The 19543-nt window shown below is 50.0% G+C and overlaps 1 protein-coding gene across 1 annotated transcript in view; it reads right to left on the bottom strand.

Moving 5' to 3' along the window:
- The window catches only part of LOC119432957 (uncharacterized), a 67909-nt gene extending 62280 nt beyond the window's left edge, over positions 1-5629 (bottom strand). Inside the window, exon 1 of the mRNA XM_037700425.2 lies at positions 5123-5629. Coding sequence (XP_037556353.1) covers positions 5123-5629 — 507 coding nt within the window. The remainder of the gene's footprint in view (positions 1-5122) is intronic.
- Between the last annotated feature and the right edge of the window lie 13914 nt (positions 5630-19543).

Genomic DNA, 19543 nt, shown 5'->3' on the forward strand with positions numbered 1-19543 from the left:
AATGCCGTAACATCGAACTTCAGGCTCTCAATGGGCTCTAAGTGTACACGCGAGTATTAAGAAGACCAGCTAAAGCGAAAACACTGAGCTCACTTAATCAGGAGTCGTGCCAGGCTGGGCAGTTATTACGAAACACAGTGTCACGTGGTATTATGCTGAGCGCGTAAGTCGCCTTTCCTCGGTGCTGAACGCGCTAAGGAAAACATGTTCGGCTCTCGCAACTGATGAGCACAACAGAAGGAGCAGTCGTGGGGAGGAAAATAAATTCCGCGGCATAAGTTGACGCCGCACAGGACACTGCGAGCACGTGTGTTTGCTTTGTACAGAAGCTTGAAGCACGTTCCCGGCATTGTGCGCATACCACAGGGCTCGTTTTCCACGCGCATCGCGTGTCAAATTTCGCGCAAACGATCTTCTCGCTCACGAGAAATACGCGGATTCTTTACACTGCCGTGCGATAGAATGGACAGGCCACAGCCTTCCCAAATTTCGAGATGTATATTTAGGGAATGCGCCTTCTGGGTTGGTGGCAGGTGCGATCTTTCAATGAAGGAACATTAATGACATATATGTTCTATCACAATTCACCATCAATCATCCAGCCTGCTCTTGCTTATATATTCCATTGTTTCCCTGGCTTGCATACAGCTGCAAATATTATATACATTGGCGAACTCCTGGCAGTAGCATTTATTCCACAAACACCCCACGAGATAGCCTAAAAAAAAAAATAAGCCAGTCCTCTTGGAGTTGTCAAAAGAGATTCAAACACACCCTGTCATACCCACCCTGTCATACTCACCCTGGCGCGAGCTTAATGTTTCTTTCTTCCTTCCTTCTTTCTTTTCTTTCTTTCTTTTTTTTCGCGATGAAGCCTCTTGCTCTCCTTAAACTATCGTTGGTTTGCACTTGGCAACCGTCCTTTTTGCTATAATACGGTATACGCTTTCTTACTACCGCCACCTTCATACTACCGGCGACTTGCAAGATCGCCTCCACCGACTACAATGTCTTCAATGCGTCCTGTTCGTCACCCACTACTTGCTTGCTATTCACATGGACGTTACAGTCGTTATCGACGTTCAGCATGCTGTGCGCGCAGCGCACACCGTGCCGCGAAGAGTACGATCATTTCAGCCCATGCAGGTCAGAGGAGAGAGTAATGAGATTCGATTTCGGGTGGTATACGTACCCTCATTTATTTACCCATTTAATGTCACCGCCTACCATTCCCATGCAAACGTTTTCGGTTACACTTACACCTACATGGGCCGCGATTTTGTAGCGATGCCTTATGACTTATTCTATAGTAGTCTTATCATCCACCGCTCACGGCCGGCTGATTCCGTTGATAACGCGAGCGGACCGTCGCTCTGACCACTGACGAAGCGCGATAAGCGCGAAAAGGCATTATTACCGGAAAGGCATCACTACAAAATACCGGCCATGCTATCACCCGAAGAATGAAGAAAACCACGGAAGGTGGCTTCTCCCCGCAGCGTTCGTTCGTGAGGAGAAGCCACATTTAACGAACGCTTGTCAGACTTCCACGCACGCCGAGTCCTCTTTCGAACCGCCTCAAGGTTCGCGTATATAGGCTATAATCGCCCGCAAAAGGGTCATTCTGCCAGGCCACCTAACGCCGAGGGCGAGTTGCCCGCACGCCGATACGCGCAGCGGCTGTTGTCAATCTGACGTCGCAAACGTTGCGCGTCACGCGAGATGTTCGTGCTACGAGCGTGCCCAGTTTCGTCGAACGAAGAGCTCGGCTCTCAGCTGGCGTGCTACTCGTGCACCCCGAAAGCACGCGTGCCGCCGGTGTCACGTCGCGGATTCTTTGGCTGCCGGCCCGCGTACGCAGTGCCGGGACGACAGGAACAGCAACGGTCAACACTAGAGTGGGCATGTATGCGCAACGAGCTGCGTAACGAGAAACACGAGCGCGTGCGCCCTACGTCGCATCTGACGTCCCTCGTTCGGCGAAAGCGGCTCCAGTGATGCGTGGAGCCCCTGCACGCGGCGGCCGCCGTGATAGGCGTAGAGCGGTGTTGTCTTTTACGTGCTTTACCAGATTGTGTTTTATTCAATTTTTTTTTCTCCCGTTGCGGGTCATGTAAAGACCCGTTACGGCGCTGTCACTCCGGAAGAATTGCAAAAGAAAGAGAAATAGTTGTGTGAAGGCGGGCACTTTTAGAGGGCAGTCAAACTTTAAGAGGCTCTCACGGCAGGTCATTAAATAGAACACGACGTTGATGCGTAAGTACGGTCAACATGCGGAATAGTCCAATCAAGCCCGTCTGTCGTGCGCTTTTCTTATAAACGGGCGACATATGCGACTGAATGCACAATCTGGCATTGAATCTCATATCTCGCCCGTGTATATACGGACGTTATACAGGGTGTTTCACTTAACTTGGGCCAGACTTTAAAAATATGCAAGTGCTGCGTAGCTGGTCAGAATCACGGTAATGTTGTTTCCGTCGCTTGGAGATACTCGGATAATTTCTCGCATTCCGCCTAATTACATAATTAGCCTTAATTAATTAATCAACTTCTCAATCATTATAATTAGATGAAAAGTGTCAATGGGAAAATTGTAGAGCAACATGAGAAACTTCCGATACAGCTTTCTGTTGCTCAATTCGTGCTACATAAAAGCGTTTTTTTTTTTTCTAGCGCGAAAAATGCCCCCGAATACACGCAAAGTGCCTCGAGTGGCCAATCGCGCGGCAATCTTGCGAGAGAAACAGGGTGCCCAAAGGAAGCTACAGACCAACAGTTCATGTTTGTAAATAGTTTAGGCACAATTACAAACTTAATAGCTGCTGGCTGGTATTAACCACTGCTTGCATCGGGATACTTCGTGAAACATTTTTCGGCCGTAACCATTTCTTCGATTTAACGCGGGAATAAATTGTAGATAGTTGGCACGAAGTTTTTGCCTGCTCTCATATTTCCCAATTCTTCTCAAACAAATGCTCACCGCTAGTCTGCAGTGATAGAAGAAACTGACGTTCCACCACGGCTTCTTTCATTCACCCCGATATGCGTTTTCCAGAGGCAAATGCTTCGTTTCTCAGCCGTAAAACTGGGCGTATAGCAGACGACGAGCGCGATGGCGTGACGTCATGCGAGCGAAGTAATCATTCCTCTACGCTGCACCCACTGAGCATGCGCAAAACTTTCAGCGCCACCGTTAGACTGCGCTGATAGTACCGAATGCCACGGGCTCCCGTGTTCACGCTCAAGATCAATGTAGTATTCAGAGCTCAGCGATTGTAACGCGTTACTCAGAGCACATGACGGCCGTTAGACGGCCGGCGCGTCTTCATATGATACAAAAACTCATCAGCTCCGTGTCCTCAGTGCCCACCAATGGCGCAAAAATTTCCGGCAGCCACGCGTTGCGAGCATCGCGTTTCGATCGCTGCTCACTGTATATACTTACTATGGCACATCAAAGCAAGAAAGCCAAAAAAAAGAAAAAAGGGACCAGCTTTATCAATGTGCATTAGTCTTTGCAACCAGGTTATAGATATGTATATCGAATGCGTGCTCCTTCAAGGGTTCCATAATTGACTCGAAAAAAAAAAACGTATAATGTACAGAAAGCTCACTTTGAGCTCTGAGTGGACGAATACCGTGTGCGAAAAGCTGCCAAAGCAGAAAACGTAACAAATGAAGCAACCTTTCAGCTGCATATTAATGTCTGCTTTTGTTCACCAACCAGAAACAGCATGTCACGTCGTACAGAGCTAAAGCAAACTGCTCTTGCAGCGAGAAGCAAGATGACGTAAGGACGGTTAAATACAGCATAATGTCGAAACGAACAACATACAGACAGAAGGACGTCACACGGTGATTGTGTACCTGCGTCATCTCGTTCGCTTCGACTACCGTATACTCATGCAGCGCCTATAGCTCGAAAAATCGTTTACCTATGTCAGGACTGGTCCTGTCCGCACAAACTCGTAAACGTATTTTACGCAGGCTACGTATAAATAGCTTGAAAACGTTTTCGCTGGTGAGGCAAAGGTGCAATAACACACATATCATCATCATGATCATCATGATCATCATCATCATGATAATCATCACCATCATCATAACACACATATACAAATGTCGAATTATAGACTGTGCAGACATACTGTCCTTATATGCCTTTGTATGCAGCTCGGAATCAAACAAAGGACTTTCCCAGAATCCCTAAACTCTACTTGGAGGCAACGAAACTGCACGTTCGCTCGAACACGTTTGACCAACTTCGTGCGCAAATGGAACGGCTGTAAAACGTCGCATGAGTCTCAGCTAACCGCAAAAAGAACTGTGTAAACTACTCCCAAATGCATGGAAGCACAGTCAACCCGTCAGAAGCGCAGTGCATTTACTGGGCACTTTTCAGTTTACTGAGTCTGGGAGGTCGCAGCGTAAGCGCACCGCATGGCGTAAATGAAAAAAAGAAAATAAACCCGAAATCAAAAACATTTGCGTCCGCGCGTCGCATGCACTCAATAGCTGTTCACTGAAAGTTGTGAAAACGTCGGCCTTCGTGTCGTTGATATCCGCAGTGTCGATGTATGCGCAAGCTTGATCCAATAATGTGGCAAACTGCGCACGCAATCAATGAGCCGCAAAAAGAGAACTATAGGACCACCAATAAGCCATTTCGGTCGCGAAGTACCGTACCGAAGTAGCATATCCGTCAGACACTAAGCAAAGTTTGCGACGTATAGCCCGCAGCAGCTAACAATCGCGCGAAGAGCATCCGACAAGTTCGCTGATCAGTTCAGCAAGCTTTTAAGCACTATATCAGAACGCAGTGCTGCGGGACAAAGCGCAACGCTGCCAACGACGACAGGACACTTCTAAATAACATTTTCATCGAAGGCTGACGACTGTCAATTACAATTAGTACGCAGACCGGGCTGACGTCTCTCCCATTCCGCGTCCTGAGCAGCAGTGCATGAGGCGTAACTAATCTTGCCGCTGAGACACCGGACACGTCCACACTATAGTGCATTGCCTATAGGGGCGCAACGCCGGGGGCCCAGCGCCAGGGAGACCGCGGTTTGGCGCTGAGCCCCTGGGCGACAGCATGCACGGCGGCGCATGAACGCACCTTGAGCAGCTTCTTGCACGAGGTGATCATCTGGGGCGGTCCGAGCCACTGCGTTGCTCCGTCGCGGTCGGCGTCGTGCTGCTGCGCGAACAGGCGCACCATGTGGAGCACCAGGGCGTCGGGCTTGAGCGCCTGCAGCGCGGTGGCGGGCTCCTCGAGGAAGGCGGCGCGCGCGTACAGGGCCTCGAGAGGCGGCAGAGACGCGGGCAGTTGCTCGAGCAGCGCCTCGACCGGCAGCTCGGCCACCAGCGCGCGGAAGACGGCCGGCGCGAGGTGCGAGATCAGCGCGGCAGCTTCGCGGTGCTGTTGCCGCTCGCAGAGCAGGAGCACGCGGCGCAGCGCCGCGCCGACGCCCATGTCGCTCAGGCTGGCCGACGGGCCCCCGCGCTGGTCGCCGACGTCGGAGAAGCCCTGGAGCCAGTGCGAGTCTCGCCAGGTGAGCTTCTGCACGTTGCGCCGCTGGGCGCCCGCAGACCGCTCGGGCCGGATGCGCCTGCCGCTGCTCATGGCCAAGCAGCCACTGGCGGTCGAGCAGACGCCGAGGGTCAGGCCGCCGCTCTCTCGCCTCACTGACACACTGAGCCAGAAAACGGGTTCGGCCCGCCCGCCGGCGGCCGTCCGAAAGTGGTGGCGGACGCACCCAGCAGCATCCCTCGCGAACAGCGAGGAGTGGGCTCGAACCGCGAGGAGTTTATAGCCCGATCGGGAATTCGCCTCTCTTTCCCTTTGCCGCTTAATACGAGAGATCAAAGCGTCTGCAAGGGAATGACTTCTGGCCCGGCTGGATCATTTGGATCCGTTAGGAATTAATTAATTCAAATAATTAATCAACCACTGCTGGTATGGCGCCGTCATTTGAACCTCTTTATTGAGACTACATGACACCCATCTCCAAGACATTTCTCCTATACTGTTTTGGATAACTGATGCAATCCGCTGTAATACGTAATACAGCGAGGATCACACCATACGGCAGATATGAACGGCGACGTGATTTTGTATTTAAATGAATCTATCTTAATTTTTAATTCTCGGGAGGGCTGACGAAAAAAGCTGCAAAAGCGGCTTTGACGAGCCCATCGACGCTTCAGTGCATGAAAGCAGTGGGACGCAGTGCATGAACTCAAGTCACAAGGGGGTGCAACAAAACCAACTAGAAACTCGAAAATAGTTATATGAGTAACAGAATACCAGGAAAAATATAAGAACATAGTTATCTTCATTTTCATTTGTTCTCTTTTTCTTTTTTACATATTTCCCCACCACACCCCATGCTTACGTCACGAGGCCTTCACTTAGACTAATAAATGTCCTGTGTTGCGTGGCAGCTCGTTCGGTCACGGACGAGAGTCGTAATGAGCACAAAGACCTTAGCAAACAGTGCCACTCGCCTTACGCTCTTTCACATGCGCGGATTCCATATAAAAGATCCGGAAAGACGGCCTTCATCACAGACAGCCTCTTTGCTGGAATGCTATCTATTTCTGCACTGTCTTTTGTGGTACTGCATAAGCATTTTTTATGGCCTTGTGTCAGACAGCGATAATACGCGCAGTAAACTCCTGTTTCAATAAAAACAAAGAAGAAACTATCTTTACGCTGCGAAGCGCTGCGGTATGTATGAGAAAGGATTTGTACAGATGATACTGCAAGGCTCACATTTCGGCCAATACCGACTCTTCAAAGGACGCTTAATGACCATGTTTTCTCATTTTGAGCCCCAAGGGAAACTCCACTGTGTGTGGTAGCTAAATACCTGACAAGCGCATATGAAACATGAAGTGCGCAAAATTGAGAACACGTTATAGCCATGACTAGAAATATTTTATAAAATGGGAAGACGTCTTTCTCGTTGCACCTATTCCGGACAAACAAGGGCATTGCTGCTCAATCAGGACAGCTCCGGCTTGCTCGTCGAATGCCCGTCGCTCGACACCCGGGAGGTAACCAAGAGTTATTTTAGACACATATACAATGTTTCTAAGTCAGGGGGACTTGGAAAAACAACTCTTTGACGCAGGAGCATGATCCCTGCGCAGCACGTCTATGTGCGTGCTGAGCACGTCAGTGTGTAGCACGCCAGTGTGCATTTGTTCGCTCGAGACGAGCTACGTACTGTTGGATTCTACTTACTGAATATACGTTACATATCGCGCGTATAATAGTGCACTGTGCTGCTGCATCGTTACCTGTCATCGTTCCTCCCCTTTCCATGTTTCTCTGCATCTCGCTAAACCAAGTGCGGGAGTAGCGGGCTATGCAGAGGCATGCTCTTCCAGCCCACCTCTCCTCCTTTCTAGCCAATAAACCCCATACGTCTTTGAACCGTGCAACATTTTGTTGTGCTTGATATGCACTGCAAGAGATTACTCCGTAGCCAGTCAAGGTAACGAAGAGTCGGGTAGTAATTACGAGGATGAGACTCGGCCAGGCGACCGCCCAGGGCGCTGCCGTGGTAAGCAAGGGCACAACTGCGCGAGTTCACGTTTTGGCCTTGGGCTTTTCCCTGTCTCTGCGCAGAGGAGTGCGCAGTGTGACGAAGGAATATAACGTTTGAAAAGGCCACAGTCTCGGACACTGCAATCAAGATACGAAAGGGATGACAAGAGAGAAGAGACGGCATCTTTAATGAAAGCGGACTGGCTGATGGCCTGCGTGTGATACTCCAGCTGTTGGGTGAGACGTATGATATGCACAGTCATCAGGCAAACACACAAACGACATATGCATCTACAGACATGCACGCGCACGAAACCTGCTCATGAAGTCTCATTAAGGTCCGTAGTCCTCAAAAATATTACAAGCGCTTTCATCGTCACACGCAATGCGCAAGCACTGTTTTTCCACGGCCCAAGAATGCCCCACTGTTTCAAGCTAGAGAGTTGTAGTTCGAAATGCAAAGCAGCCTTCAGAGATTGCCTCTCTGATGAATATCAATGCAGTCACATAAAACGTACTGGAAGTCCTCAGGGATAATGCACACTGAACACATCGGCGCGTTTAATAACTGAAGTTCGCACTTAAAGTGGTTGGTGTAAGCCACACTGATCCTGATGCGGTGAAGGCATGCAACGAAGTAAAGTATGCGACCAGGCTAGTTGGTGTTGATCCATGACGTTTGACAGCGCGAACTTGGACAAAGGACGGCGAAAGAGGCGACAGACGAAGACAGCACTTGTCTTCGTCTTTCATCTCTTTCGCCGTCCTTTGTCCAAGTTCGCACTGTGAAACGTCATGGATGCAACTATGGCCGTGCGGCGTGTTGAAATCACAAGATGGATTAAGACAGGAATGGTGTGACAACAGAATGAGAAGGCGTAGCCATACACAGCGGTAAGAAGGCGACGTTAAATTTGCACGCCAAAGGAAACAAGGTCGGCCGAAGAAGCAGTGCCAAGACATCACGGACAATGGTCTTGACGCTATGAAGTTGAGGGGATGAAAAAAAATGCGCGTGCGAAAGGGCGAAGGGCCAAACACCTGTGAAAAGCAGCGAGAGTGCATGTAAAAATGGAACACGCTTGGCGAAAGAGAAGAAAGCTCCGAGGGCCGGCGGAGCTTTCTGAAGAGGTGGAGGACTCGCACGCGCGCGGCCGGAGGTCTTCACCTCTGGTGGTGTCAGGCGTGACTCGCTGGCCGGCCACACCGAGATGCGGCAGGCGCTGCGTGCGGCGTCAGTGAAAGGAGTCATTTCGCGGCGACCTCCATCTTGCGTAATTTGATCACGTCTTCCGCGGTTCGGTTGTGAGCAGTTTGCACTAATGCGAGGCCGGCGCCTGAGGTGGGGCCTCGTCGCGTGAGCAAGCGTGGTAGTCTCACAGACAATCGATCTTCATGTCATTTGGCAAATAATAATTGACAGTCCTTTTATTACGATAGACAAGAGGTTTATACCACTGATCTAGTTACCCTTGACTTTGAGTCTGTTAGCAAATGAGATGAAAAGAAAAATCACCGCCGATTACGATACTCCCTAATGCGAAATTTGAGCGCAGCTCTATACGTGTTTTCATTTCGCGATATATTGAGGCAAAGAATTTGAGAGAGACATGTAACAGAGTTGGCAATCCTCGTATATATGATCTGCGGGTCAAGCGCGTCGGCTTTTATACATGACTCGTCGAAGGTTCCACTGTAATCACTGGTGCCGCTTGGCTTCCAGAAAGTACTATACAAATCGCGTCGCACATACAATCAGATTGCAAAACAATCGCAAACCATGACCATCGGAGCAAGCGGGAACGAGACCAAACCAAGCAAACCAAACAAGCGCGAGCGAGAGCTGACGCGAGCAGACGATAGTACGAAAATAGCGGTCTGGCTGAGACCTCATTCGAGTACGCATCGAGCAGTCGGGCGGCTCCGCATGAAACCAGTTTCACGCGCGCACGTCACTGAAGGGGCCAGAAGCGAGTTTCCGGTTTGCTACCCTACACTGGGGTGGGGGATATGGGGGTTGGAAAGAGTGCAAAGAGAGAGGCTACTGCTAACAAAACACCGTTGGTCCCATCGTCATCTCTCGTACTCCCTTTTTTAAACACGCGGGCCAATGTGGTTAAAAAAGGCTGTACGAGAGACGACGACGGGACCAACGGTGTTGTGTTAGCAGTAGCACACTAACAAAAATAACACTAAATTTTTCTTTATATTCATTAGCTAATTAGTCAAAATCATTTGTCTAAATTTATAATAATTTGCATAGTTGCGTAAGCTCGAATGTGAAAATGCGCATCGCATTCGGAAACATCATATTTAACAGTTTTCGGCTCGCTACATTATCCCCAGTTATTTTTTCCGCGTTTTAAGGTTACGGCGCAAAAAAAAAAAAAAAAAAAAGAGAGAGAGAGAGAGAGAGAGAGGTCAAGTGAAGGCGGCCGCCCGCGAGCTCTCGGAAGGGTTTCAATGAATCAAGACCACCCTATGGCTACCTTTACAGGAACCCGACGCGAACGGGTCGACTCAGAAATCGGGCTCACCGAGCCCGACGTGACATCATTTACGTGAAATCGCTTCTGACGAGTCTGCACAACGAAGGCACGCAGCGTCGTGACGAGAGACATCAAAGCGTTCTGGGTTTCCGGTTCCCGCAGCCGTCTGCAACAGCTCTATTTCACAGGTCTTATCATTACGATGAGGTTGCAATGCAGAGTGCTTGTCTTTGCCTTGCCTTGATACTATACCCGCTGCCGGCGCATAAATCGCGACGTCACATTGCATGATTGCGCGCAAGTCTTAGCGTTGGCGGGGCCGACCCGTCCATGTTTACATGCACGCTGCGAACGGGTCGGGATAGGTCAACCTACCCCATGCAGTCGGGCTGACGCAGCCAGGCTAGACGCTCGTTCAGCACGACCGGCTAGAGTTTAGATGGACTCGACCAGCTTCTTTGGGGTTCATGTAAACGCCCCAACGTCGCCTTGTGACTTTTTCGCGGTCACCAAGTCAGCCGACGTCGTGACCGCAAAAAAGTGACAAAGCGACGTCGTAACTGTTGGCAGCTGACAAAAAAAAAAAAAAGAGGGAGCAGACTGCGGCTGCTTGCTAGTAGCAGCAGCCAAAAGCTACGCCGTCGCCTTGTCACTGTTTCTTGTTCACCAAGTCACCCATTTAGTAGTGTTCGATCTTTAAAATCCTTGGACGACGAAATGTTTCTCCTGTGGAAGGCTACTATTTCTGTCTCCCGAGTTATAACGCGATAGCGTTAAGGGCCCCGTGTCGCAGAAAATCCGGCATTGGCGTCGGCGTGGATGCCGGCGTCCGTGGCGGAGATAATCATCCCCAACCACCCCGACCGCGCAGGCCCGCCAAGTGGTGCATGGTTTTGGTGAACAAAAATTTAATTTCTCACAGTGAAATCCGTCAGAAAAACGGTAAAGTACGAATTAACCACAACCTACAGACATGATGGTGTTGGATTGTAATTTGAATGTACGAGAAAACATAATTCTGTTACGAGGAAACACACAAACCCTTTTTCCAGCATTTCTACCATGCCAACATCGTACGCTCAGGTATGGTACTTGCGAAAATCATATCCAGATAGCGCTCGCATCCTCGGCAGTTCAAATTGGGACTTCGCCTGCCTAATGCGTAATAGCAAACATTTAATAAAACAAAAACAAAAAAAAGGGTGCTAGGGCCTTCACATTTTAATATAAGACGACGTATATTGCCTCTGGAAAAACGTCTTCCCAGCAATGCATTTCTGTTTAAAAGTGAAGCCGACTTTAAGGGTATCGGTGTAAGCTTTGTCTTTGTAAGCTGGCTTTCCCACGCTCTGTGTTGCAGTGAAGCCCGCTGAAAGAAAAATGTGATGCGAACGGGGCCCGATAACGCTATCGCGTTGCACTCTTAAAGGCGAAGCTTAAGCGTCCTCCGATTTTTTGTGTATTCCGGGGATCATCGCTCCCCTGCGGGCGGCGATGGATCCCGACCCCGTTGTACGCAGTCCCGACATGGCATTGCCTTCGACATTGGCCTCAAGAAAGCGGAACAGCCGAGATGATGACACCGCCAGTGACAGCAGTGAACTGTATACGGCGAGTAGCGATGACAGCGAGGACGGCTTCGTCCCTTCGTCCCGCGGCGAAGAGGAGGATCCTCGGTGGGTCTTCACCGGGAAGTACGTCAAACGTGAAGCCCTCCTGTGGTCCGCCGCGCCACACTATACTGTTTGTTCTCGTTGATTCTTAGGCCAACTTGAGGAGCATGAATAGGCAAGCCATCTCGGCACGTCTTGAAGCTCTCGTGCTGAATCAGATAAAAGACATTCGACTTAATCCCCGTAAGAACGTCCTGGCCATAGACGTCGAGCAACCGGCCGCATTGGATACCTTGCGAACTGTCACGGAGCTTGGCCACATCAGAGTCCCTGCTTTCATCCCGCAGGACAGAGGCACGACAACGGGCGTCATATATTATGTCGACGTTTCTATACCGAATTCTGACCTTCCTGTCCTGGTCAAGCCAGCTGCTGACACTACGGACATACTGCAAGTTAGCCGAATAGGCAACTCCCGTTGCGTCAAGGTGATTTTCAATGGCGACTGTCTTCCTTCACATGTGAAGGTTGGACTTTTTCGTCATGTCGTTCGAGCATATATTCCGAGGCCTTTTCAATGCCACAAGTACTTGAGAATGAGCCACGTGAGTGGCGTGTGCAACAACAAGTCAACTTGCCCCCGTTGCGCTGAACCCCACACAGCAGAGTCTTGCAAAGCGACTACCCTGAAATGCAGAAACTGCAGTAGAGATCATGATGCCTCATCAAACAACTGTCCAATTATCAAGAAGGAGAAGAGAATCTTGAGACAAATTACGAAGGACGGCTCGTCACGAAAGGAAGTGATAACGACTGTTAAAAGACGACGTTCCCGTCGACGGCGCGCTTCCAATAAAGAAAAAAGTACTGTTTTGCCCCCAGAGCGCTCCCTCACGCCGCCGCCACCGCCGCCACCGCCGCCACCGCCGCCACCGCCGCCACCACCAAGCACCCTACACCTACATGGTCAGAATAATACCGAGGCTCAGAAAAAAGTCTGACGCTGCTTCGCCTGCACTACCCCAGGCACACTTCTTCGAGGAGCGACAGCATCGACTACCGCCGAGCGCTATTTCGGCAGCAGATAATCAAGCTGCCCAAGATGTCCAGGTCGTTGCTGTTCTGTGGTCACTGGTGAGTGTTATCCGCTCCCTTCTGAATGCCATGCAAACACCATCCGCTAAATGCGCACTGCCAGTCCTGGACTCCCTTGAACCAGTAGTTGCGGGTCTACAGTAACAAGATGGCTTGCCATCCACAACCACTGCGACCTTTCCGGGAACAAGTCAAGTGCGCTTCCATACTTCAATGGAATGCCAGAGGTCTGCAGTCACGGATGTCAGAATTTCGGCACTGTTTTTGAGAACAAGTTGCCGATTATCATCATTTGTGAACCTCATTTTTCAAAGAGAATTAGACTGTCGGGTTACGAATCATTTGTTTCTTCGTCATGCATTGAACGTAGTCAAGTTGCTGTGTATATCCGCAATGAGCTCACGCATGTTCACCAAACAGCGCAGCCTCACTACGACAATCAATACGCTTGTCTCCGTGCTAAAAAGAAGAAAGTTTCATTTATACTGATAGGCGCCTACATATCTCCATCACGTCGACTTGATCGACAAAGACTAAACGACATACTCACAAACACTACAGGCCCTTGGATAATCATGGGTGATTTTAACGCCCACCATCTACTCTGGGGAAACTTCAGGACAAATCCACGAGGCACGAGTCTAGTGGATCTCGCTGCCGAGCATGGACTGAGAGTTTTGAACGATGGTAGCCCGACTTATATCCGAGCAGTGCCTTACAGCAGCTGCTTGGACTTGACATTAGTGTCGCATAGTTTAAGTTCAAAGGATCAATGGTTCACAGACATTGAAACTCACGGCAGCGACCACATTCCTACATACATGACTATCAAAGGCCTTGACAGCTCTATCTCCCCTGTGCTCTCAAGACCGATAGACTGGCAAGCGTACCGCATTTCGATCGAGCACAAGTGCGCACATGAACATTCCGAGCCCCTTGAAGACAAGATCATACAAACGCTGCAGGTTTCTACGCGGACGTATACAATATCTACAAGACGCACAGATTTCGAACAAGAATTGGAGAGACTTCGGGCGATCCACCGGCGGGCCGAGAGACGAAATAGGCGAACTAAGTCCATTTATGACATGAGGGAAGCCCGACGCATTCAGAAGAAAGTTCAGCGTCAGATGAACAAACTTCAAGACCAACGATGGAAGACCCTTTGCGAATCGCTGGACCCTCGCAAGTCTTTATCCCCGGTGTGGAGAACTCTCCATGGTCTTCGCTCACTTCCACAACAACGACGTCCTTTCACAGCACTGGCAGCGCTTGAGGTCGTCCAGCGCTTGAGGTCACGGGAGATTTTTGTGCGAATGTTGCTGGCGACTTCGCTCTGCTGGCTGAACCCTCGCTACATGACGTTGCCGTCGCGAGAGATCGAAGCATGGAAGTGCCTTTCTCTATGGAAGAATTGCAAGTGGCCTTGGCTGCGTGCAGGCGGTCGTCATCACCCGGGCCCGATGGGGTGACGTACGCTGCCTTAAGGCAACTAGGCTCAACAGCACAATGCTATCTTCTGTATATCTTTATTCAATCTTGGCATGACGGCATATAGTCCCCGACGATTTGAAGTGTAGCCGACTGGTGCCTCTACTGAAGCCTGGGAAGTCTCCGCTGAACCTTGCATCGTACCACCCGATTGCACTTGCGAGTTGCATCGATAAGGTCATGGATACGATGTTGCTTGCACGTATGGAATGGTACCTCGAATACTATTACATTTACCCTGAGGCTATGGCTGGTTTTTGACGTGGACGGCCTTCAATTTACAGCGTCATTGATTTTGTGACCTCCGTGCAACAACAAAAAGCTATGAAGCGCGTCTCTGTGGCACTCTTCTTAGATGTAAAAGGTGCCTACTACAACGTAACCCACGAAGCCATTCTCCAAACTCTTGAGGCTGCATAACTTGGAGGACAGGTCTTTAGGTGGATTAGGAGTTATCTATCACGGAGATCTGTATTTGTCCTAACTGAAGATGGCCTGACAAATAAATATATCTCCAGTCGTGGTGTGCCACAAGGCGGTGTTGAGCCCGACTCCTTTCAATCTTGTTCTAGTGGGGCTCGCTGAAACGCTACCACAGACGGCTAATGTCTCGCTCTACGCAGACGATATTTGCATCTGGGCGTCCGGCGTGACAAGGCCACAAGTGCGCGCCAGAGTACAGAAAGCGGCAACCCTGACAGCGATATACCTTCGCCGACAAGGTCTGATGATATCCACAGAAAAATGTGCATTGGTGGCATTTACACGAAGACCGATGTGTTTCTACCCGGTGTGCATCGAGGGCCAGTCAATTGAGTACAAGAAAACTCACAGGTTCTTTAGGCGTTATTGTGGATCGCGACCTCACCTGGAGTCCCCGTGTCTCCTACATGAAGAAAAAAAACTAATTTGTATTGAGAATATGTTTAAATTCGTAGCTGGAAATTCGTGGGGACCATCCGTGCGCTGCATGTTACAGCTATACAGGGCACTCTTTCTCGTATTTCTTCTATACAGTCCTCCAGTCTTGTCCAACACATGCAAGACTAATATCCTTGCACTACAGAGCGTACAAGCCCAAGCACTTCGGATATGTCTCGGCCTCCCGAGATGTTCATCGACAGCTGCAACGATTGTTATTGCCCAGGAGCACCCGATCATCACTCATATCGTCGGTGAGACGCTAAGAGCGCATATTCGACAAATTTCACGGCTACAATCCCATCATTTAGCCGATTTGCCAGTGCGAAGACCACAGGCTACATTCTGTAGTATTGTGACAAGACACCATGCCTCAATGCCATCTGGCTTCAAGCCTGCGAAACGCCTAACATTGGCATTGTGGTGTCTCCGGCAAATTCACGTGTGTCTCTCAGTTCCTGGGATTACAAAAAAGCAGACTTGTCACCAATAGCCCTGAAGCAGTTTTATCTGCTTCTCCTACACGAGTTTTATTTTTACCGAATACATATTTACGCGGACGGTTCCACCAATTCCAACAGCTCAACCGGAGCAGTGGTTGACGCCGTATATTTGCAATTTAAATACTCTCACAACACCGCGTCGACAGCAGCAGAACTTTCGGCTCTTCAAGGTGCACTCAATTACGTGCTCCAACAGCCACCAAAATCGTTGAGCCATTTTCTGCGATTCGAAAGCAGCCCTACGTCATGGGTTACACTAGCAGCTAGTGTACGAAATAAGACAAGTTCATCACCACGCGCTCGATAAAGGACACGGAATTGTATTTCAGTGGTAGCCGAGCCACTGCGGAATTGTCGGCAATGACAGCGCAGATGAAGCTGCTCTCTCGACACATCAGGAATTCACCGGGTTTCAGCAACTCACACTTGCATTCTCTTGACCCTAACTTGCCACTTTGTCTGCCACCTGGACTCTCCCGTCACAAAGCAACTTTACTGTGTCGCGTGTGGTTGGGCCGTCGCATTTACAATTTCATATTCATTCCTAATAGGAATGGCGAACAGTACGGCGTGCAATTTATGCGGGTGCGATGCGACTCTAGAGCACCTTCTGTGTCATTGCCCATCCTTTGACGCTCGACGACGTACTCTACAAGCTCAACTCAACCTATTAGATAATAGAGTGCTCTCAGAGGAAAATATCCTGGGATCATGGCCGATGCATTCTTGCATGCGACTTCTTGAAGGCGACTGGACTGTATGAGCGCTTGCGACAGTGGACCTTCCTCTGCGACTGCCTCTGTGAATGACTGACTCTCTTTAACGCGATAGCGCTGAGGGCCCCGTGTCGCAGAAAATCCGGCGTCGGCGTCGGCAATGCCGCCCGTGGCCGAGAAAATCATCCCAACCACGCAGGCCCTCCAAACATATTTTACCACTAAAGTTGCTCACACTTTGTCTTGCATTCTTTAGAAAGTTATTCCTCGGAATTTTGAGAGCGACAGCCCACAAACAATTGTCATGAAACAAAACACCGACAGCGTATGCCTTTTATGCTAAATCTTCTCAGGCTGAAATATTAAAGGTGCAAACAATAAAAGAACGCCGGCCCACGAAAGAGCCGTGCTTCTACCAGAAAGCGCGCCTTCGTGCATAGCGTTCACCGCCAGCGTTTCCCGGTAAACAATAAGGTTACATAAGCTGCTGTTGCTGGGAAGTGTAACAGTCAAGGACCTTTGAATGCTATCACGTTCACTCTTGAAGGCGAATCTTAAGCGTCCTCCAAATTTTTAAATGCGAAGCATTTCTTGCCGGCGGCTTTGTCCGTCCCTCCCGCATCCCACACCCCACAGTGCATGTGCGTCCCCTCCCCCTCTCTCTGCTCTCCTACGCTCCCCCCTTTCTCTCCTCTAGAAATCCTGCACGGAGCGGCGCCCGCGTCCCACACCCCCACAGCGCATGCGCGTCCCCTCCCGGTCTCTCTCCTCTCCTACGCTCCCGCCCCTTTCTCTCCTTTAGGAATCCTCTACGGAGCGGCGCCCGCGTGCCACACCCCCACAGCGCAAGCGCGTCCCCTACCCCTCTAGGAATCCGGAGCGGCGCGCACGACAGGTGGTGCGACAGCTGCACACTCCGCTGGGGGCGCCACGGTAGTTCCGCGGTATGAAAATGACGGAGCGCGCGCGCCTCATTCTCCTGTGCAGCGCCGCGATGAGCACTCGGGCCGCTGCCGCGAAACCTTCTCCAGCTCAAGCTGCATACTCCGCTGGGGGCGCCACGGTAGTTCCGCGGTATGAAAATGACGGAGCGCGCGCACCTCATTCTCTCTCCTGTGCAGCGCCGCGATGAGCGCTCGGGCCGCTGCCGCGAAACCATCTCCCGCTCAAGCTAACCATCTCCCCGCTGCTTCGCATCCACACATGGTTCCCTTTAGCGGGGGATGGAGTAATTTTCATTTTTGTTCTCGCTCCTTATCTGTTCTTCCCCTTTCCCTCTCCCGAAGCGCAGGGTAGCCAACCGGACACGTCCTTGGTTAACCTCCCTACCTTTCCTTTGCCGTTTCTCTCTCTCTCCTGAAATCCTTTTGAGAGCACCGCTGTCGCATGCGCGAAGCGCGCGGGCCTGCCTTCACTAGATATTATTTTTCGCGTTTTGCGCCTCAAATTTGATATGCGGAAAACATAACTGGTGAAAATGTAAAAATAAGTATTAAATTATGGGGTTTTATGTGCCAAAACTACGATATGATTATGAGGCACGCCACAGTGGGGGACTCCGGAAAACTTGGACCACCTGTGGTTCTTTAACGTGTATCTAAATCTAAGTACAGGGCTGTTTTCGCATTTGGCCCCTATCGAAATGCGGCCGCCGTGGCGGGAGAAGATCCCGCGTCCTCGTTCTCAGCAGCCCATCATAGCCACTAAGCAACCACGGCGGGTAGCGAGATGAGCACTATTAACTATAATGTTTTCGAATGGGATGCACAATTTAACATTCGAGCTTACGTAATTTCAAATGTAATTAAACATTGAGGCAATTCTGTTTGACTAATTACCTAATCAATGATAACAGAAATATTCACCAGTGTGCGCAAGACGACTGCTAACAAAACACCGATGCCCCCCCCCCCCTTTTCTTTATAGCTAGGCCCGCGTCAGCTTCGACACATGGCATATTGTCATATATGAATGTACAGGGTGTTTCGGCTAGGTCTTGCCAAACTTTAAAAATTCCACGTGTGAGTTACGAGAATGTAACCAACTTAGTATTGTTCGCTGTCCTTTTGAGCAACTCAAAGTATTTTATTGCGATAACAATTATATGGACACCTAAAGCGGATTTCTGCCGTCGGCGTCGCCGTCGCCGTGAGGTTCCGTATAAAGTCCAAGGGCGATAAAATCGTTGCCGCGCGCCGTATGCTGTGTGCGAGTGAAAGCGCGCGAGGGACGCGCGCTTTCACGGAGAGCGAATGCACGGCGGAGAACAAACGCGACGTCTTCCGTCGTGCGAAAGGCCGTGGGGGGATGGGAGGTAGGGGAGGCGACGTTTAGGTGCGGCACCAAATGCGTATCTTGCGACCGGGCGCATGGAGAACTGGCGACTCAATCTCCCACGCGAAAGGAGGAAAGCCGGAAAGCAGCGCTATAGAGGGAGGGGGTGCGGCTTCTACTCTGCCAGCAACTGCGTACTTGTACTTTGGGCGGCTGCGGGCTGTTGCGCACACCGTATCTTGACAGCGATCTCCACACGGCTATTAACTTTGTATGCACTGTGCTTTTGCCGCTCAGTTTCCGTTGAAGCGATAGACCGCACGAACATTCACTCGCTGCTGCGCCCGTGCTTGCTCACGCCAGCGTTTTGACAGCGGTTGCCTGCGGTCATCGAGTGTGATGTATTCATCTTTGCTTGTGCGCGCTGACAACATGCTTGTTAATTCAGTTAGTAAGAGAATCTGTCCAAGTTTATGCAGCTGATAAAACTACTATCCTTACTCCATATAACTCTCTACTAATTGTAATCGCAATTGATGCTTCGCCTTTCGCGCGAGACTGCGACTTTTTAGTATTAGTTTAGATAATTATTTAACAATAAATAATTAACAAACCATTAAAGCATTGCTTTAAACGCAATATCTTCGTTGTCAAAGTTGTAGAGCCTGTTGAGAAATATCCAAATAATTTGTTTCCGTGATGATAGCTGCTGTGATTTTAATTCTTCCGGTCTGGAAGGAAAGCGCGCGAGATTAAAAAAATTCACCGACGATTACGATACTTCCTAATGCGAAATTTGAGCGCAGCTATATACGCGTTTTCGTATCGCGATATATTGGCTGGCGCGGACAATCTGTCTCGTGCGGCACGTTGCAAACCG

This window comes from Dermacentor silvarum, chromosome 1 (genome assembly GCF_013339745.2).
Source record: "Dermacentor silvarum isolate Dsil-2018 chromosome 1, BIME_Dsil_1.4, whole genome shotgun sequence".
Classification (NCBI taxonomy): Eukaryota; Metazoa; Arthropoda; class Arachnida; order Ixodida; family Ixodidae; genus Dermacentor; species Dermacentor silvarum.